Below are 23,206 nucleotides of genomic sequence, written 5' to 3' on the forward strand. Positions count from 1 at the left end.
ACCTTTCGCTTAATGATAGATATTTTTGGGTTGGGCACAGGACATATCCATGAAGGAAGTGAGTGCATTGAAGATTCAAGTAACTAGGTATGTTATACAGCACCCTGCGCTTTCTATTAATTTCCAGTCATTTTTGCTATATCTCCAATATAAGTATCTCCAGCTGATCTTTCCATTTTCTAAGCCTTGCTGTGTACAAAGAAAATCTTGATTGACCAGTACGGTGGATAAATTCGTGTCTAGATATTTTTAAGTAGTTTTGGGTTTACATTGGGTTTTGTTCTTTGCCTTTATTGTGAAACAAAGTCGGTTGTGGTGCTTCTCTCGTAGTGTACATTAATCTTTGTTCTCTTGGTACAATAATAATTTATGATCAACTATCTTCACTGAGACTTTTTAGTGAGAACTTTCTATGATTTCATATATCCTTTAAAATCCTTTAAAAAGAGGACTTTGCCCGTTAAATTCTATCTAAGGTTTTTCTTTCGATTTGTAATTTTTGTTGGTTTTTACAAAACCTCGCTAATATGACCGCAGATGCAGAAACACAGAACATTTTTTTTTTTACATTTTGTAATCACTTTGAAAATACACAAAAACTTGCCATAAACAAAAAAAAAAACCCGAAGTGGATTTTACTTGTGGATTGCGTCTCAAGTGGGAAAGGGTGAAACACTATAACTCCTGCCTTTTTTGGCTGTCTGTTGCGCTCTACTAAAAACTTTATTCTTCCACACTACGTGTTATCGTTACATTCTTTATTGAAGGGCAAAGGATGTAATGCAAATCACAATATTAAATTGTATGGTTAAAAATAATTGCAATTAACTGACCTTATCATCAGATGCCACTTGCAAAAGTGCCATGCGCCCCGGGGCACCAGGACATCGTGTCGGTTTCCACTCTGAATCAAAACCAATCACAGAGCATGTCTTGAGGTACTCCACAGCATCTAAGTAGCCGTCGACAGTCTCCACCAAATATACCTGTGTGAGTCGAACACAAATCGCTAGAAGAAATGTGACAGTTCACTTAAATATTCTTACTTATCACGTATACGCGGCTTCAAAATTTTCGATGTGTTAATGCTGCTGCTTAAGTGTTTGCGCTACAGTTATGTGGTGTGATGGTTTTCACAAAAGAAAAAAAAGAAGTTACTCTGTTGACATGTTTAAAACTTGTTATTAGACGGTCGATTAGTTGCTATGATATTGTACATTACCATACGGGATGTATGATACGTATACTACCCTTCCCAGGATCTTTGTAAATAGTATTTTGCAAAGGCTCGGTACGACTAATTCTGTATCCGTCACTCCGCATTCTGGGTATTCACGAAGCGTGCACACAGAAGAAATTGTTAAAGCCATATCTGAGAGCGTGTTAGTGTAGTGAGGCATCTGAAGTTTCTCATCGATTGCAATATTTAGTCTCATCAAAGATTTTTATTCTAGATACTTAGCTCACCCAGGAGTTTACAAAGCCCGTACCTATAAAGCCTGAGGACAGCTGCGACTCCATCGTAATTTTTTTACCGAAAATCACCTTCTCAATAAACTTGTAAATTTACCTGACTTCACAAACAAAAGTGCTGCGTATAGGCATACCCAAATCCATTGTATGGTGAATACTTCGGTCACGACGTGTTATTAAAACGGTTTTCCCTTACTTGACTGTTAATGATTTCCGTTACAGAAACATGGTAAAAGGTTTTCTACAAAACTAAATGAGCAGGTTGGCCAATATGTATCCAGTAAAACTGAAAAAAATTTCCCATGGGGTAGCCGCCTTAATAATGGTGTTTTTCGAGATTGTGAGGAATTGGAGGCAGGTCCTCAGGTGGCGTATCATTGGAAACAAGACGCAAAGGATAGTTCTAAATTTGTACATATTCTTTAAGCCGGTTCAAGTTAGCGGAAATTAACGACTATATTATTATATATTAAAGCATGGTATTGACTGCATCGTATAATTTTTCAATGTCCGATAATGTGGAATTGTTATTTCTATCAATAGAATAGCAACATAATTTAAATAGAATGCATCTTGGTCGAAGTTGAAACCTGATAAAAGTATTGACTGTTTTCCTAGCTTGATGGCTAGGTATATCTCAGATAAGTTGCGTCAAGTCGGCGTGGCGTCCTCTGCAAGCTGAGGTTTGCTGTAGTAAATGGTAAAATTGCTGAAATGCTTAGTTAAAGTTTAATTATTTATATTTAATTTTTTTTTTAAATTCTCAAAAAATTAAACTAATTTTTGTTTAATTAAAAAACTTAAGATTTTATTATGATAATACCACAAATGCTCCTTAGGTCTGTAAAAAGATACTGTTCATGGTCAAGATGCGATTAAAAGAAATGATTCAGCGATGAATTTGTCGTGGGCGTGATGCTCTTCGCATTACTCAACCTATTATGGAAAAATTAACGTAGTTACTGCAAACATTGAGTAAAAACGACACACAAGTAACCATGGTATTATCAAAAAAACTAAACATTCACTATTAAACAATTTTAAACCATTTGGAAAAGCTGGATGTCTGGGTGCCACAAGCATTAACGCAGGAAAAATTATTCGATCAAATTTTTATTCGCAAAACTCTGCAGAAACGCAACGAAACTAGGCTACATGTACAGCGGTCGAGCTGCGCGATGAAAAATTGATATATATGAAAATAATGTATAAATGAAAAATTTGCATCACGATCTGTGGCAAAGCTTAAACTGACACTTATATGTCTACTAGAAGTGGAAATAATATTAATAGTCTCTTTATGAGTTACTATTGCCTGAAAAGATGACTGAGTCGGACCCCTTCTAACAAGATTGCAATAAGGCATTGTAAAGAACTGACCGGAACTAGTGAACAAAAAAGGCGTTGACCTCCACCATGACAACGTTAGATCACAGCAGTCTTTAGCTACCCGACAAAAGTCGAGAGAACTTAGATTAAAAATTCTAATGCACTCGCCATATAGCCCTGATATTGCAATCACCTGTTTCAATCTCTCCCTTAGTGGTGTTAACCTAGTTTCAATGGAGGGATACAAAAGTCACTAAACACATTTTCTTGCCCGAAAAAGTTATACAATAATCAGATTATGGCATCACCAGCTCATCCAATAAAATGGTGTATATTTAATTTAGTAACATTTTATATTATAAAAATATTTGCTTGAAATTTGGCTTAAATCCAATATACGCGGAACCAACGCCACTGGGTACATATTTAATGCAAGATTAAATGTTTAATGTTGCCCATAAATTTTGTAATTTAGTATAGCTAGATAAAATAGTTATTAACAACTGACATAATTAGGATTATCCATGGTGGGTCAATCGAATCGACTCAACCCAAATCTGCTTTGCTAAAATGTCTAATAATTTAATTTTCCGGTACCCAGTACGATCTAGGAAACTTAGAGACAAGTTTAGAGGCAAAAACTTAATCTCAACAATTTAAGGCTAAGTTTTACCTTTAAGCCCAGGTTTTCTGTCAAAGACATGCAGTACATACAAAGTGACAATGATGAATAGTTCCAGGCGCTTGTCACGCCTAAAATACGTATGGCGTTGCACGTCGTTTAATTAGTGTTAATTAGTCCAGTCTATGGTCAAGTCCTTTCTCTGCTTTATACAAGATTTCATAAAGCGATAAAGGGACTCTTTTTAAATGATAAATGGTTAATACATTAATTGTTAAAAAAAGCCAAAATACTAAATCAGTCCGTTTATCCCCCTTTATGGCAGATGTAACCGTTTTTGAAAAAGCAAATTTAAGTAATTTTAAGATTACTGGCGTATAAATGTATCTTTACAGATCAATTTTAAACAAACATTTTGAGTTTTGTGCCCAGAACAGCGCTAGCATCAGGAAGCTGATCTTCAAAACGAGGCAAACACGCTCGTTGGATTTGTGTGGTTTAGTTACGCGAACACGTTTCTACTACATTACCATGGAAACAGTAGTGCATCGAAAATATATAAACTGAAAATAGTAATATATAAGTTAAATATAGTAAACATATTTTCAAAAGTGGAAGTTTTGCTTCCATCTAACATATATATATATAATTTTTCATGCCGAATATTCTCGTAATTTGAAAATCATTTGTTTCCATAAAGCGTTTTTCGAAAATTAAGATAAGTCCAAATAAAAGAAGCTCATAAAGCCACAATAACTTATAAAATGCTCTTCTCATGATTTCGTTATCCCTAAATACCAACCGAGTTCCAAGGAATGCAGAGTTTGAGGTAGTCATCATATGCCGGCTCCGTGAGCAACTCGGCTATCAGTGATTGCAAATGACTTGGCCGCACTCTCCGTTCCAATTCGACATAGGCGTGAAATACGATAAAAGCCTCAGTGACCACGCCAATGCGACCCATTTCCGATAAATACGCGCCTTCCGGATTGTCACATAGCTCTGCTGGAATCTGAACACACAGAAACACTAAGTTTTGGAGGTTATGTTTCCTCAACCAATCCGTTAGCATGGCCTGGCCGTCACTAGGACATAGAGGAGTGTTCCAAAAATAGTGACATGACTACTAGAGCAAGGAAGTACATTTCTATAATGTACTTCTTTGCTCTTATACAGCTTGGTACTGATTAATAGTTTTCACGCACGCACGCACATTTATGTACCACCAAATACACATTCGCGTCAATTTGCCGAACTATTTGTCGTAGTGGGCGTGGGTTCATTCGTCATTCTCTCTAGTAGAGAAAAAGCCAGTTTTTCTTAAAACGCACTTCCGAACTTATGACCGTGGGGATAGCAAACTTTTGATCGGAACCTAAGTAAAGCTATTATCCAGATTAAGAAGCCGGAAAGGTTATACATTTTCATGGTTGTCCGAAATATATAATTAACATTGTTTCCAGCTTCCATGCAACTCAGTACAACTCCGGAAAAGATGATTCGACAAACAAGTCCAAAGGATCCGCAATATTTTTCTGGAGATCTGTATGAGCGGCATTTAAATAAAAACAGAATAAGAATAACGCGTCTACAGTTCTGATAAGAACGTCTGTCATGGACATGCTTTTACAATTTGCTCTAACCATGGGTTCAATTCAAGGCTTAAATTCCCCGCAAGTTGTTCTCAAAAATTCTTGAGATTCGCAAATAGCTTTCTCATGTTAATCGTGGCTAAAGTGATAATAAGTCATCTTGATTCGAAACCTCGCCCAAACAGTCCAAGCATAAGGATTAGTACGGATTGAAATTAGACTACTAAAAGTAAAATAATAAAAATACCAAGAATCAAAAAAAGGCGAAAGGTTTAAAAATACGCCAAAAAAAATTCAAAACGTAAGTGCCGATGAGCGACAGACATTCTCCCACTTATTCATTACTAACTTCTGCATCAAAATTGTGAGGCCATCAAAAACATCATTCTAATTAAAATTTTTTAAATTCAATTTCCGTATCTTCCACTTCGCCTATCGAAAGCCTTATCCGAAACTTCTGAAAACCGTATTAGGGAAGGCAAAGAGCTGTCTACTTTGGAAACTAAAGCGCATGATCTCAGACCTTGTCCCGCGCGAATACATCATCTCAGGTCTTATCCTGCGGGAACACATTAGGCAACAACTAATTTTCGTTTACATACCGAATGCGACCTTCCTGCATTTGATTCGATTCTAGCTTCTTCATAGTACCACATAGACCGTAAGCGCGTCCCCGCTGTGAAAACATACATTGACCGAAGGAAATTACCTAATAGTTTGATAAGTGTATATATATTCACGCACTAAAGAATTTTTCTAAACAGAATGCACTAAAGATGCCATTCGAATTTCTCTTTCATTTTATAAGTAGCGGAGATATTCGGCAATCTATGTATTGTTGCAAGTTAGTTTTAGATAAATCTTTTGCCAATTAAAATTGGAATATATTTTGTGTCACGTATTATCAAAAGCTACCTACGTTTTTATTGAAAGAAGGATTATATATATATATATATATATATATATATATATATATATATATATATATATATTTGAGGCGAAAGTATTTGTGATATCATATGACGTTATTGGTTACACATTGGCATGGTAGCTATAGAAGAGGAATTGCCTTAGATATATCTTTAATCGTATTAAATATTTGAGGTGTGGCTAGATCAAAGCAAACTAGATTGTTGGCCACTGATTTCTGACTTATGACCTTAATAGTTCTCTCTATGATGGTTAAAATAGTATTAAGGTTGGAACAATAAGACAACCTTTTAGGTTAAGGGTCCAACTATCATGAGATCGCTTCCTACTCGACTGCCTAGTAATTCCGTAGCAAAAACAGCGAAAACAGGTTAAAGATTTCGCTGCAGGCGAAGACTTCCGCCGCGAGGAAGATATTAGAGGTAGATACGCGAGGAAGTCGCTAGTCGGTAGTCAAAATATGCCTGGCTAGTCGCTTAATGTTATCAAGCATCACTTCAGCCTACTATAAGTCTAAGACATGAAGGGTCTGGGATTTTTTAGAATGCGCTACACGTTGGAAGAAACTGTGTATAGATATCAACCGCAAAGAAACGGTTCCGAAATTTCCTTGGAACTTCCTTTCTTCTTACAAAAATATTTAGTCAATTTAAATCGGATACTTTCCATACTCATTTCTCTTTCCCCTTTCCATTTACTTGTCTTGTTTAGTCTTATATGCATTAGTCGAATCGATCACTATTTAAACTCTATTCGTATTAACACAACGTTACTGAGTGGGTGGTTAACATAAGGCTACCGAATTATCCGTATCTTACGAATGCATGCTAAAAACCTTGAATGAACCTGAATATTGGTCTTAAATAAGCATAGCCGAAATGTGACTGAACCAACCGGCTACTACCTGATGACAGTAATCCTGTCACGCATAGCTGAACCCTTAGATAAGATATTCTGTCACTGGTTCGTTATAAAATTTTGACCCGTGTAGGAGCTATTTTAAAACCAGAAATTAGTTTTAAGAATGTAATAAGACTGAATAAAAGGTATTTTTCTGTGTGATTGTTCAATTTAATCACTAGAAGGTAAAAGCTATGAGAGAATGTGACCTGATAGACATTATTCTGTTTCGATCAAAGTAGTGAGAATGTATATACGATATATATATATACACACATCTAAAAAAAGTATTGGCTAAACATAGGAAGTTAGTTAATAGTAGTAATATGTCAAATCACTGAGCGTTTTCAAATAAAAAGCTTCAATTAATTTGGCTTCCAAGTAAATTGAAACATTTCATTATGGCTGGAGACCTAACGATATCTGCATAAAGCCGAATATGCTATCTTTTAATTGGTATCACCCAAATGGCCATGATTTTTTTTATCATCTATTATTTTTATTGAAATGTGCTCTTGATCTGCTCATTATTCCGTAGCAAAGACGAAATGCTCCAAATTTTCTCAAAAATATACACCAATGTTCACCCTTTGGATCGCAAATTTTACATTCTCTCTTTGCTCATTTTCATTGTATACGAGTAATTTGCTCTTAAATATGTACACTGTTATTTGACCGTATAATAGCGCATAGGTAGTCAGAATGAATAGTCGTCTCGACAACCTCGCCCTAGAATCAATTGTTCTGGCGATCCTTCTGTAGTATTGATCCGAATTTATCGATCGATGATCATTTTGGAGAAAACTAGTAATCGTATTCACTTTGTAGTTTATCAGCACAGTATTAATCGAGTCTGACGGCTTTTGTGTTCTTGTCAACCGCGAATTTTCTTTGTCACTAAATAAGCTTTGTTTTTTTTAATTAATAATGGCTTACATTGGCTAAATTTACGAAATATATCGTTCAAATGATTGCAATAATGCGTGCTCTAACTTAATGGCAACGACGTTAAAATGCATACATGTCGCACAACATTACTGATAGCTAGGCTTTTCATACAACTCAGGTTCAAGACTTTCACGTCCACCTTTTCCGCTTCATGTAATTTTTTGTGTTGTTGCTCTATGTTTATCACCCTGTTCAATATTTTAGGTGCCTTTTCTTGATTAAAAGCAATAGTAACAATACAAACTAATTTATTTGCCTGCTTTTAGTACCCTATTGGTTCTTTTCAAGTCGTTTCAATATAATAATAATAATAAGACTTATGAAGGTATGCTTCATATTCTACTTCTACGCTATACAAACGTCCCTTTAATCTTTAACGACCACTGTTTTTAGTAATTTTACCACTTGCCTTTTAAGTTTGTGCGAGTAAAACGCATCGACAGTGTATCTTCAAGACTTTCCTTTTTAGTTTATTATTTTTTTTCGTAAAAATTTTTATAATTCACGTTTGTATCATAATTTCTATGTTCTAATAATTTCGCTAAACTTGTGGTAAATTCTCAGTATATTTCAATCTCGTTAAGACTATCGATCATTTTCAATTTTAATATACAACAAGAAAAGCTCGCAGCGAAATGTTAAAAATAGCACCGACTTTCCTTTAGTAAGCACGTTTAAAATCTGATTATGTTCAGTGTCTTTCGTCGTCTTATACAATAAAGGGTTACTAAGAAGAGCGTTAAGATCATAACATTAGCCCAAAGCCTCACCTGCTAGTTAAATGCTGGTTTTGACCATATATACATTTAAAATTTTATTTTTATATAATATATATACGCGCACATGCGCTTATAATCTGCTTTAGCTTTTTCGCCTCTTTTTTCATTGTAAATAAACTATTACTAGTTTGCTTTCGCATCTAGATCAATTTGTTATGCTATTTTCCTTTGCCTCTTTCCTTCTACTTCACCAATCTTGCTACCTTACTAAATTCGTGAACCCGCTTCCCCATTGCATCTATCTCAAGTTAATATATTATTTCTAGATTGAATTGATCAGTACCACAGCACTGCACCGTATATGTTGATACTATATCAAGATTTTAGTCAACTGGATATTGCTCAAATAACTGTTTTGGAACAAAAGTTGAGCAACGAAAACGTGGCGAAGATATCAGGGGTAACGAAATGGGGGATCCTATATGCTGATTTTAGAGGACATTCGACGTTTCTAACAACGCTGAACTGACACTCAACGTTAACAACTCTGGGTACACATCAACAAAGTTCATCAATCATGATAGATGATAATTCTGCTGAATTTTGACTCATTTTGCCAAAAGACGTGAGCCACTAAGAAATCACTTTTCGAGTAATTCTTAATTATGCCAAATGGTACTAAGAATGTCAAGTGGCTATGGAAATCTGTTAACAGTGTCAACAACGCGTACTGTTACTAGATCTTTATAGCCACCTGTAGCGATTACCCCCAGAAAGTTTTAGTCATTTTCACTGTGTTTATTGATAGATCTGACCTTAAAGTAAACCTGAAAAATATTCCATAACTCCTGCTGAAAAGAGTTTCTCCTTTATCTACTTAAAAGACGCTAATACCCATTGGGGCTCCTTCGTAACCATAACAATTGGAAAGGCGGTCAAGGCCATCCTTATTGAAAATGTCTAAAGTGGCGTTCTGCGTCTCTGACGAAGTTGGGTATGTCTGACAGCAAAATAATGCTTAAAAACAACAAACCCTTTCTCCCGCGTAGGTGAACTGGGCATACATAAAGCATATAATTACAAATGAACTAGTCTACTCGTTCCGCTAGAGGAATTGACTTCTCTAAGCTAACTATTCTACAACTGGTCAACAATTTAGCCTAACGATAATAGAAGTGTACTGCTAGTTCAAACATATTCGAAAAAGAAAACCTCTGTAAAAGGCCACAACGAATAATGACTTTGGAATGTCATTTTATGAATAAATTGTCATTAGTTTAAAACTAGACTTTTTACTGAAAAAATTCAAACAAACATATGTAAACCCAGTGCGTGATATACATTGTTTGTTTCATGCCTATTACGTTCTAGAAGATCATGAGTACCGCAACATGACTTATCAGTGGCGTTTCTCAAGGCGCGCCTAAATTGTCGCTTTTGTATGGTTCGTTCCCTTAATATCTTAGTTTTGTTCCAGTTACATTCAATTATGCATACAAATAAAAATACGAAGAATGCATTGCATTTCTAAACATCATTATGCGCGGCGATGCGTCATATCTCCAAAATTTCACGTAACGGGAATAATAAAGATACACAACCATCCTCCCCACTCACACTCGGACTTCACCAGTGTACCTTTAATAAAATTCATTGTTGAAAAAATGCGCACATCGCATTCAAAATCATTAGTGATTAAACACCGTTGCACGTTTAGCCCTGCCCATTAGATCAAGAATAACCACGAGGATTTGTTAAATAAAACGTGATTGCTCAATCTTATTTCTTATAAACGTGATAGGTACTTCATGAAATTGTCGAAATCTTCAAACTGAAGAGAACAGAAAGCTGCTCTAAACACCATTACCTCTTGTGAGGTTTCTAGCAGAAACCCTTATCGCCACTTCTAGGACCTGCCTAGATAACGAGCTCTTTGCAAACTGTTCCTACGATGAAATCTTTAAAATCCACCTAGATATTAACGCCTGGCTGATCGGGAAAACTTACAACAGCGAAACCCAAAAGCTACAAACGGTCAGAACCGGAATCATAGCTATCTAACTCAGCATGATTTACAAGGTCACTGCAAACGGATATTTACCATTCGTGTACGGTTTAAGATGAGGGCTCTAAACGGGAGACAGAAAATTTAAGCTGCTCGTTGAACAAGCGAATAACACGAATGAGCTTACAATTACGAATAAAATGTGTTACATGCACCACTTGTGTAAAAGATCTTGTAACACTAACTGACAAAATATTGAACTATTTAACGTGATGGTTTTATATTGATCATTACACACATTTACACGGAAAAATTGAAAAACAGAAGCTCCTGTTTTTATGTGAGGCTGTTTTCTTCAGGCTAGGATTATAAAATCCGTACCGGAAATCTGCAAAAACAATAGTGTATGAAGCATAACTGAAGAAAACCGGAAGAATTACTGGATGATACATCACCGATGCAGACTATGCTTGGAGAGTAAATTATGCCATGAAAAGCCATAGTTCAGTACAAAAGCTAGATAAAACTGACGCATTATAGTGTAGCAACATGCATTAATTACAAGTTTAGCTTAGATTTGTATGTAATGGCAGCATAAAGAGTTGCTATAAGCGAGTTTTGTGTTTGGAAATATTAGTCTGTCTGGAGCATTTTAGCGGGCTAAAGATGATTATCTGGTAGTTGTATCATCCAAGAATTGATATATCACAGAATAACTACTTTTAGACCCAAAGATTGTTCAGTCCAGAAAAAAGGTGAGAGCGCTGGTCAAATTGTACGGATATTGGTGAAAACTCTGCACAAGTAAGCCTGCAACGAAACAAAGATTTGTTTCTGATGCGGTTATTTAAGGAACGCAAATTGGAACGTTAAGGTCACAGAGGAGAACTATACCTCAGCGAACCACTATGACCACAGGAGCTTTTGAACAAAACAAAGCTTAAACAATGTACATTCACTCAATGTAAAATTTCTTAAAGCGCGAGTTGTGAAATCATCTTGACTAGGCATAGGTCATCCTTCGCGCCTCAGACATCCGCTTATAATACCAAAATCACGAATAGAAAGAAAAAAATAGAAGTATTTGCGTTTTCCTTCGCTTTCGGACATCAAAACCCAATAACTCGCATGCTATTTGAATTCCTCCGTGTTTGAAAACAGGTGCTAACTATTTATACCGGATTGCTTGCCTATAGTAACATTCATCACAAAAGGAGTGAACCAACACGCAGGTAACGGCTGTTGCACAGCTAAACTGCGTCAGTTAGTTGACGCCCAGCATACAACAGTCACAACGAAAACAACGGGCTCTTGTAACAAGACGCTAGTTTCAAAAATGGGTTCTTTTATTAACAGAGTTCAGAACAGAATGTACTCCAACGACATTTTGGGCAATTATCACCACTGAAAACGTAGCCTAAAATACACGGACGCCACGAGTAAGACATACGTCAGCCAGTGTTTTCCATCAGAGAAGGATGAGCCGAGAAAATGGCATCACACATAAAAGAAAACAATTTTAGTAACAATGCCGAATAAATATCGACGTTAGCTGATGTTCATACTTGCTGGATGTGAGGGGAATTTACTATTAAAATATTTCCCGAAAAGGCAATGATCAATGCTACTAATTCTTAAAGACCTTATGCTTGCGCGGCAATGACATCACGTGATACGACTACTCGACGATAACGCGCGACCCTATCACTACATTTCAATTACTAAATTATAAACAATAATTATGCTGTTTTCCTGATTACTTAAATGCTTTAAAGGCGGTAAGTTGTTTCAACGTCAACAATAATAAGATAAAGCAAAGCATGGTAATGTAAATTACCAGTATATAGACCTTGAGAAGCTCTCAGAGCGCTAGCTTCAATGTGCAAACAGTATCAATATAACGTTATTCCAGCATATACGGTTATATATTGTATGAGTAGTCTTCGAGCCGCTCCAGAGAGCCGAAAAAATAAAAAAAACCGTGTGTTAGTAAAGCAGTGATTTATTTCAAAGTGCTTAATTATATCAACTAAAATTATGTTGACAATACCAGAGAACTTTTTTCGGGCAGCAACAAAAATTTGAGAAGCCTGTCACATGGTTTAACTCAACCGGAGTTCACAAAATAAGCGGCTGCCTCGAAAAAGTAGCAAGCGATTGTATGTAAAAAAAATATGTAAGTGTAAATGTGATTAATGAGTAACAATTTCGAACAACTTCGTTCGGTGTAGTGTTTCCTTGCCTTTGAATCGCTATAGACAGTTTCAATAAGCTATCTTTTGCTTTACATTAACTTGAGTTACTTAATTTGCTCGTCACAGGGTCATTTTACAAATGTGGAATCGGGCTTGTTAGCAAACACGAGTCCTCAATATTTCCATCTTGAGGGACCCCGGGGGTCATTGATCTGTAAAATCAGTTCACCCTCCAATTAGAGAGGCAGTTCTTGTAAAACTTACTCACACAAATTAGAGCAAATATAAAGGTTTGTTTAGCTGAATGGGTAGCATTAAGTTTGCCTGCGATATGGACTAATTTAGTGTTCAATATAAACAAATCCCCATCAAGCCTACATTTTTAAAAAGCAGCGTGCTGATTTTGAATTTTACCGTAAGTGAATGCACCGCGCAATTTCAAAGTGATTGCTTCAAAAATAATTGAGATGCTGAGACTTAGGGGCCTCGCGCAGGACTCTACAAGTAGGGAAAGGAGTAAATATATTGACGCCTTTCAACCAAGTTTATTCCCTGACAAGTTTTCGTGGACCAAATATAGCACTAAAAATCCTCAGTTCGTTACCAAAAAACCGCATATTAAAAAACTGCATTGCTCGTATTTTGAATTTGAGTCAGCTGGGCACGCGTATGGAATATTCTATAATTATTCTACAAAATTACAAAACTTGTCTACTTAAATTCAGAAGTTATGAAAATCTAAACCACCGAAACCTTGTGCGAGACATCCTAGTATAATAACTCTATCATAGAGCGGCAGCAACGCGGTCGCTTACCGCTTTAGGGTACCGATATTAGATAGCCTAAACGTATCGCAGCTTCGAACGGTACTTGTTTGTGCCCAGGTAGTTAAAGGACTTGCGGCAGTTCGGCAGATGCTGACGGGCACCTCCATTTACCTACTGTCATACACAAATACTCATGAGCCACCCAGTTGCATAAATTATCACTTGCGCTGATGCTTCCTTGTCCATTAAAGTTATTATATTTTAGGGCGCTGTCCTTAAACCTAAAAAACTAGATTACCTACCTGTTTATCAAGAAGATTATAACAAATCTTTTCGAGTGTTCGTAGGCCCTCACAAGCGGCGCCCGAGGGAGCCGTCAGATGAGAATTCGTTATTTCAATCGCCCGGAAAGCTTCTTGCATATCAACGACGCCTTGTAAGAAATAACCACCAAGGGCGACTTTAATCAATTGTTGCTTTGCTGACATTCCGAATCCCACCTGTAGAATTAAGGTATGTACAAAGAAACTAGTATATTTTCTGATTGTATGCTTGGAATATAAATTCATCATCATGCATATATGGTAAGTAGAGTGGAGGTTGCAGGCGGTGAAATTGATACAATTTCACTTTATTATCTAAAGAGCATAGTTATAAATACTATTGATATGTTATTATGATTAAAAAATAGGCTTGTTAGGTTTTTTAATATCTTTTATTATATTGATATAGTTTTAAGTGGAGCTCCCAGGCTGGAAAACAATGCAAAATTATGGATTAAACATATTTGTATAGTATAAACAATCCGCTCTCTCGTGGAGGATCATATATGACTATTTACTGGAATAGTGGTGGTCTTGATAATTGAGCAATGTGGCTGATAAAACGTGTACAGAATTCAGGTGCTTTATGACGTCAAACAAGCGTTTGCAAAATGAGTTCCAAATTTTGAACACTATCCATCATTTAAATCATGAAAACTAACTTCTAAAACACAATCTGATGAGAGCTAGAAATGTGCTCGAGGATGTTTTGCAGTGGTCCTATAACATGGAACAACCGCACGACACATGCGTTTTACGGCAGTTGACAGTCTAAATCCTAGACTACCTCTTAATCGAGAGTGTTTACTAAATTCCGTTATGATACTTTATATGCTTTATATATACGATTCAAGTACTAAAATAAACTCCACGAAAACCGAAGAGTAAATTTTCGTATCAAGATTATTAAATGCTTATTTTAAGCGAATAAGAGTATTAGGTATTAAGGTATGTTTCTTATGAAATCAACAGAAAAAGCTATGTAAGAATGGGAGCTTCTGCTTCTCAGTTTGCCTTAGTTAGTATTCTCCTTACACAAGTGTAGGACAACAAACATATGTCCAAAATATTTAAACGACTTTCCAGCGCTAAGGTTCACCAACGTACATATGTATGACGTTTATGAACAGCGACAAGCAAAATATGAATTGATTATTGCATAGCTCATCGTTAAAAATGCAGACAGAATATATTATGTACCCTCGGCTTACTTAAGCAATGAGGTTTCAATGTGGTATCTGGTCAGACAAACTTTATCCATTTTTAGGTCCAAGCAGAATCGAAATCCCAAGTACTTCATCAGAAAGATGTTGTGAAAGTTTTTTTTTTTTTATTTCTACGTATTTAACATGTTGAACGGTAACGTCCTTGTGCAGGTAGCTGGCTTAAAGTGGGTTATATACACCTATATCCGTTGTCAATCTACAGTCACGAGTGATTTGATATGCTGATAAGCGTTGATATGAGCCAAAACAATGACAGCAACAACGACATTTTTCTGCTTGTCAAGTTGTTCACTTTATGCTTTACTTTATGGAAGAAACTCCATGAAGAGCTCGCGCCAGCCGGTACCGTTTCCGTCGGCCACTTGTGCAAATACATTGCAATATAACAGTTTTCGCTATCTTTACATGTTAAGTTGTGATAACTGTAATCGACTGTAACTAATTTTCCAAAAATTAATAATTTTAATATTGTAATTATAAAAAGATGAACGTTTTGTAATTTTTTTCTGACGCGGTACTTCGATTTCAGTTCTCCTCGGACCTAAAAATTAGTGAGGTTCATATCCGACCAGATAAGAACTTCACCTCGTCGTTTGCAAGGATAGGATTTCTTCATCATATAGGTAGTGTAGGCTTACGGATAATCGGATTTTTAAGGTAACCCCATATACAGATTCTGATAAATGTAGCTTAACTTATAAATAAGCTTATAAATAAATATTATAAATAATACAAATATGTGTAAGAAGATTTTAATTAGTAACGAACCTTAGTGATATTGGGGTCGCTGAGAAGCTTTGCAAGGGCTAATAGATCAAACATTTTGGAAGTGGGCATTCTTTGTAACGAATGCACGTCGACCAAAATGAGCTCGTTCGAAGTTGCCAAAACGATATACGTCACATACTTCCGTGAAGGGCCGCGTTGCACTTTTGCGTCCAGTCCCACAACAAAGTATCTGAAAAGAAGTAATAAATGTAAAATAATATACTAATGCATACTCCATGATAGTTTGTTTCAAGAATAGACAGAAGGAGAAAGCATGTAAAAAAGGAACTTCGACATTATCATCTGTAATATTACACACTTACTACGCCAGGTTTGTTATCGATTAGTTGCCAGACAAAATGTTTCATTTGAAAATCTATGTTTACCATTGCGGCATTTCTTGGATCGTATGGAATACGGTATAAAATTAAGTGGTGGTCATCTTCTTATAGGAGATTTTCATTCAGTTGCTTTACTAAAAATTTAGTTGCTATTAGTCGGAAAGATATAAAATTATTAGGAAAAGATTTTGGGTATACGACTGAGCGGTAGGGGTTCGGGCTGTCCGCCCGAACAATTTTACTGGAACAACCTTGTTGTCCTACAAATGTTGTCCTACAAAGTATAAAACTAAATGGCGCAGAGTAGTCTCAACAAGCAGAAATTCAATACGTAACATTAAAAAATCTTGAAAATTACGCCTTTCGCATGGACTGGGTCAAACGGATTTTACTATGTGTGTACCAAATGTACTACTCGGTACATCGTTTAGTCTAAAGTGCTTGATAGTAATCGGAAACATACCAGTTAATAAGAAAGTAAAACTATGTCAAGGCCATTGACTAAACATGGAATGATACATGGCGAGAGCACACGGACGTAACGACACCATCATACCTTTAAAACTGAAACACACCTGTTAAGAATCTTAACTGCATGGTCCAAAGTTTTTCTGTCATTTACATGTAGAATGCGCTGCTTCTTAATCTCATCTACAATTGAAGGCTTTCTGCGGAAATTATCCATGGCTGTAATAGTAAAATTAAAAATAAGTCAAATCACGGATCAAATATTCAGATAATCTTATAGCAGGTAGGAAGAGAGCTGTGTCTGGCGATTTCATCGAATTATATACTTACGTCGCCAATGTTTGTTGTAGAGTTATGAACAATGTCATAGACGTATTTGCATATGTTTACGGTCACGACATTTCGAAAATATGTTTTTCCGCTAAAACAAGCTTGCCGGGTCAAGTTAGCGAGCGCTTCTTGAAGCACGCTGTCCTGACTCTAGTCTCCTTAACCGCTCAACAGAACTTTCTAGGTTTTTATCCCGGCTTTTTAGAAGCCTTACCGTGTAGCGTGTCTTGCAAAACCTATTTATAACCTTATTCTAAGGTGTTTCAGTTACAGCTTCGTTTTTCTACGGCAAGAAAAAGTACCTAAAATAACATCGACTATTGCCATGTAGCCGTTTTTGCAAAGCTAAACAGGATTACATTAATAAAGCCGACACAGCACCTGCGAAGAAGCAGAGGTCGGATATGTGATTGTTTCTCCGGCGAGTAGTAGAAAGAAGGGCATGTGGTAGTAGACGATAGAAAAGAATAGGGTAGATTAATATTCTATTATGATAGAATAATTGCCATAGTTCATAATAAATTGCAAATAGCAATCAATTACTACACTTGAACGATGGTTGTCGCAAGACATGTGCAACGTAAAATTTAAAAGGTCTTCAAGGTCAATTTAGGTGGAGAAAAATTTAGTGGCTTAATTAGACAACAATAAAATCATTGCCGTACACACTGTATTACTGCGCGAGTATATTTTTCCTCTCCTTCATTTGTTCTACTGCTTTACTCGACTTTTTATTAAGTAAGTTCATATGTGTTTCGTTTATTATCAACATCGACCGCATTTTAATTAGTTTTTGTAGGCAGTATATAACGATCACAATACTGTGAGCATGTAGATATTTGCTGAAGGATTGCGATTCTATATCTCTGATAGCAACATGTCACATATGAACTGTTTTCGTCATGAAAGGTGAAGTAGAAATTACATTACTAAACACTGCGATTTTCCTTATAGCGAGGTTGGTTCTTGACAAATGTAAAATGTTATTTACACGCAACACCACTCAGTTTTCTTTTTATTATCAATTGGTGCATTATTATACTGTTCTCCAAGACTCACTATACACACACTTACTGTGCCGCGGAATTTACCAGATTTTCTTAGTCTGCTTTCTGTGGTTCTAGTTGGTTTACTAGACGTTGACTCCAGAAAGGCTTTAGTTTTATTAAATTAGATAAGGGGCTTGCATCTGAGATTTTTACAGGAGTGGTACAATTAATACAGTGCACTTGATTGAAAACTAGGTTGCGTACCTGGATGTACATATTTTCTTTATTGAAAATTGTTAGTGGCCAAAGAAAATTTATGCATACCTCGATTCATCTAGCAGGGTATGGGACTTCCAATTCGCAGCCTGAAGCCTAGCTCCCTTACTAACTCAATTGTGTTATCCACCAAAACCGCGCCCCTCCAAGTAAGTTAATGTGTATGTAAGGTATTTGTCGAAAACACAGACGATCGGAAAACCCAAGGCTAGTTACACATTAGCATCCACTCCTGCTGAGAAAGGAATGGACAGAAGAGACAACAGAAAGCTCATCCCACTACGTTCTCTGGGTTCCTTTATCTTCAGAATATCATCTACAGGTTGGCACATTTTACCCAGTTCTCTATGAACTCTCACATTATAGGGACCCATATGCCAGTTGTGGGGAGGAACCCATTTTTCTGCAGCACTACTTCATGATTCTTAAAAGCTGTACCAGAAGTGTGTCCAACCGAGTCATTTACACCCTCCGTACAGTATTTGCAAACGACGTCCGGTGACTCATTTATCCAGGCCGAACGTTCGCTGACCGTGTCCTTTTGCAACCCACGTGCTGACAAGCTTGGCCAGATTTTCTTGTGATTTTAGCTGTATTCACCTGCATTTTTTTCATCGTAACGAATCTAATATCCTTTTGTTATCCGTCTGCTCAGGTATACTGTTATTCTTTCCTCCACGCTCCACGATTCTACGAAAACTGCCTGGCGCGCACCGTTACAGCATCGTAAAAGACACTTATAAATGCTCTCATTCGTATTGCTACCCGTCTCTGTGCCCTTTTAAGTTTAGAAAGGTTTTTCTTTTTACAAAGCGCCATCCCCCATATGGGCACTCCGTAAAGAGCAACTGAACCCACAACTGATACCAAGATATTTTGAAGTCCTTTCTAAGATTCGTTTGCGTTATTTTTCGTCAATTTCGATTATTAAGATTTCCGTCATCTTTTAGTCATCTGAAGGCTTTGTTAATGGCATATTCAACACGTGCTCCTTCATTTGTTGTATTATGTAGAATGGTATCCAGATGCTTTATAATGTTTTTAGAAAAAAAACTGTGTGATCATGTAAATTTATGCTTACATCGCCAGCTTTTTTACGCCCACCGAGTACTGCCAGTTCCGTTTTTTCCGGGGCCAGTTTAAGGCCATGGTCCGCAGTCCAATGTTGACTAAGTCACAGATAGCATTGATATCGAATATAAGTTACACATTGTTTCTTCCTATTACTACAGGTGTTAGATCATCAGCAAAAAAAACGTCGCTAACTTGATCGAGTCTAGATAGTCCTGCTTCAGGATGTCATCATACCCTATATTTCAAAAAAAAAGGTCTCGCACTAAGTTTTGACGCATGCCTCTCGACATGTGATATGTGACCCCACCGTGTCCTATGTACTTCTCATTTACTCACTATGATCCTTTGTAAATAGAGTTGTAGGTGCATTTTCTTCAAAACATTCTGTTATGACCTTCTAAGGTATGGAGTTGAAGACGTATCTACTATTAAGTTCTACTAGGGAACAGAATCCTCGCTTCCATTTAGTTTTTTCCATCTCGTCTTTTGTCATTGTCAGCACCGTTGAAGCAGCATTTGTTATCGAACTATCCTTTGTAAACTAAAATTGGTTATCTGAGGTAAGACGTTTTGTGTCACTTTCTTTGAGCGATCTGCTACAGATAATCTTTACCGCAGTCTAGTCGATGGCATCCAATAAACATTTTGCGTCATAGATTGACAGTCGATCTTTGTTTCTACCAGGTATATACCGCAAAATAAGGTCTGCATATTGCCATTCTGCTGGGAATAACCCTGTCAACCATATGTTATTTAATACCTGTACAAATATCAGATAGAAAGATGGATTCATATTTTTTCTTACTAGTTCTGTAACCAGTCGTGCAAGAGCGCCGTCGGCTCCTGCAGATTTTTTACTTTGCAGTACACATCGTTATTCAGTTCAATTAGGAATTTCTTCCAATGAAGTGCCTTACTAACTTTAATGAGCCCTCTCAACTCATGTTTAGATGCCTAGGACTTGGGATCAGTTCGGGTGCTGAAAGAGTATTATTCTCCTCAGCAAAGATTTTCCCAAATCGACGCATAACCTTTACTTCATTTTAATATCAAAGTTCCACTAGTGCTTGTGAGGGGACTTTCTAGGGTTGGCACTCACCTTTCTACACTCCTCTTTTAGGTTACCTAGCATCGTTGAAATTGTGTTGCCTATCCCGCAGTGGGCCTACAAATCCTGGCTGTAAATATTAACTTTTCCAAAATGGTGGTTTCCACATCCAGCCGGCACAGCGCCACCAGCACAACAATTATATATTTGCCTTATTTTAAAGTTATTTAACTCAACAAATATAAAACACATATGCAGAATTCTCAGCTGATCTACCAGCCTAGACCATGTGTAAAGTCCTGTCGCTCCATTTAAGTAATAATAAGAGCGGATCGAGTGGAAAAATAAGTGGAGAAAAAGGTTGGTGGCTTAATTAGATATAATTAAAATTCAATGAAAGCTCTTGATTGCGCGAGCACATTTTTTTCCTTCTTCTTTCGTTCTACTATTTTACATGAGAGAATGTACGTTTGTCTGTCCACGTAAATACTTCTGTATAACAGCACTCATGTACACTTACTATTGCCACTACGATAATTTCAATATTACTACTGTTGTGCGAGATGCAAATAATTTCTACTCCAAATATCGGCTGCAGTTGCTGCGGTCGCTGCGTAACGTGTAGCTAGTTGGAACGATGGTTACTGGTGATGCTAGTGGTGGCGCTGCTACCGCTCAATGATGGTTGTCCTTTCTCACCGCTTCCTTCTTACTCCTGTGCTTGTAATGGTATAGTATAAGCAATGTCAAATATCTTTTCAATAACAAAAACAGCGATGCCGGTGACCATAGCGGTGCTGGCTGGTCAGTCGGCCGAGCTTGGTCATGTTATAAAAGAACCAAAGAGTAAAACGCGTATTTGTATGAAACGAAATCAAAAACTTCTTACTCAGTTTGTTTTCTATGGGTGGTTGATTGAAGGGTTGTATGTATCTTCGATAATGATGCCAGCGCCGTAGATAGTATAACCTTTAAGCACGTCCTGGCTTCGTTGAGTGTGGCCAGCTAAAATAGTATCGAACGGTTAATCAAAAGCAGCTAAGACCGTTTAATCTGTTTGCCGAACATCAACTTTACAAAAATGTGCTGATTATCTATTTACGTTCAGATCCATCCTCTAAGAGGTTCGCGCCTTTATTGCCGCGATTTTGACAAGGCCAATTATAAAGAAATAGGAATGAAATTACCTACGATACTAGAAACAGCTCATAGCGGGAATACACAATTCTGAAAAGCGCAAGGTTGATTGTAAAAGGAGAAACGACAGCCACAATAACAATAGCTAATAGGCAATTCGTGCGCCTTTTACTGCGTAAAGTAAAATCAGTGCAATCAGTCTGTGGCAAAGTAGAGATGCCCAGAATGTGGATAGAAGTGATCATTACAACATTTAAAAAATAACTTTTATGCCTTTGAATTATGTTCACTGCAGTTGCTGTAATGTTCCTTCCGCGCAGAATGGCCTCACTTCACCATTATCCTCTCGAACCCTCCGGACTACTTAGTTATGTTAACCGGCATACCAACTTGGTAAACAAACAAGTGCGTGTTTCTCTCAATTTTATTATTACTTGCTACTATTTAATATTATTGCGAATACTAATTGCTACGGACTTACTGCATAGTTTTACCAGAAATATGCATACATTAAGGAACCGTAACATATGCCTACCTATGTTTAGGCGTACGTTAAATGTTGCTGGAAGCAGCAAACATATGAGAGAAAAAGAAGTCTTAACCTTTGCTGACGAAATTATGGCAGTAGTAAGCTGTACGAAATAATATCGGCAAAACTGATGTTGTAACATCTTTTCACTGCCTAGCGTTGTAAAAAAATAAGGACTGGCGTAGGTTGGTCATCTCAGGTTAGGCTAAGTTCGGAAGATTTATGTAAACATCTTTACGTTGTGAAATGTCAATGCGCTCCCTCTCCTAGAAAGGCTTTGTGTTGGTTACACCGTTGTCGAGCATTCTCTTCTCGAATAAGTATATAAAATATTTCTGGTTCCAAGAGCGTGTAATAACCCTCGTATAAAACAATATAACGTAAGATAATAATAAAATTATAATGGAGATGTCAGTGAATCATACGGTTGATCAAGAACTACCATGGAATATCATGCAGGATATTGAGTTACTTAATAATGGTGTCTCTTCGTTTATAAACACGATTATACCAAATTGACAAATATTCTCGTTTATGCACGTTGATAAAAAACAATTTGTCTGTCAGACTGGAGAGGCGTACGATTAGCGCTTAGGTCTTTTCATAAAGCGAAGATAACTTTCAGCGCTATAATCTCAAAGAGACAGAACATATTTTCACGTCTTTTCTGTATTTGGATATAATAATGCAGTAAGCTGTCATTCAGCAAGCTTCAGTTATCAGGATTATCTTAATTTAACGGTAAACTCAAACACGAATGTACAGTTTCCTTCGACAGTCTCGCGTCATTTACTTTGGGAAAACAAGCAAGCTGTTTTTGCGTCAACGCGTCATTTTGTCACAACGCAAAAATACCCTAGATTCCTAACATTATCAACAAATTAGCTTACCTTCAATAAGATCCGGTAACCACCACAGGGCACTGATCGAGTCACTCCCGCTTAATTACCTATTTTTGCTAAACGGATTCCTGAGGCCTGCAATATGTGACGAAAAGTGCAACTGATTTGTAGGGACATTGCGTAGAAGTCCACTAGAATCGGTCTGAACACGTGAACCGTTTAGAAAGAGGTGAGCTACGTTGGACAGCATATTATGAATTCTTTTGTGCGCAGATGAACAAAACTGGCTTAAACGAGCATTTGATGTAGCAAAGGGGAGACTAGCTGCCGCTGAAACATACATAAGAAATACCTCGTACCAGATTCGCGTTGCAG

General features: G+C 36.9%; 1 protein-coding gene across 12 annotated transcripts in view; it reads right to left on the reverse strand.

Moving 5' to 3' along the window:
* The window catches only part of LOC111245102 (exonuclease mut-7 homolog), a 48,875-nt gene extending 25,715 nt beyond the window's left edge, over positions 1-23,160 (reverse strand). Inside the window, exons 1-7 of one of the 12 annotated variants that reach the window (XM_022792949.2) lie at positions 22,880-22,905; positions 21,213-21,328; positions 16,714-16,825; positions 15,798-15,987; positions 13,783-13,980; positions 4,227-4,436; positions 834-986 (exon numbers count right to left, since the gene is read on the reverse strand). In XM_022792949.2, coding sequence (XP_022648684.1) covers positions 834-986; positions 4,227-4,436; positions 13,783-13,980; positions 15,798-15,987; positions 16,714-16,823 — 861 coding nt within the window. In that variant the 5' untranslated portion in view covers positions 16,824-16,825; positions 21,213-21,328; positions 22,880-22,905. The other 11 variants (XM_086981950.1, XM_086981949.1, XM_086981952.1 and 8 more) reach the window with 11 other exon arrangements.
* Positions 23,161-23,206: the final 46 nt, after the last annotated feature.

This window comes from Varroa destructor, unplaced genomic scaffold, assembly GCF_002443255.2.
Source record: "Varroa destructor unplaced genomic scaffold, Vdes_3.0 BEIS01000002.1, whole genome shotgun sequence".
In the NCBI taxonomy this organism is placed as follows: Eukaryota; Metazoa; Arthropoda; class Arachnida; order Mesostigmata; family Varroidae; genus Varroa; species Varroa destructor.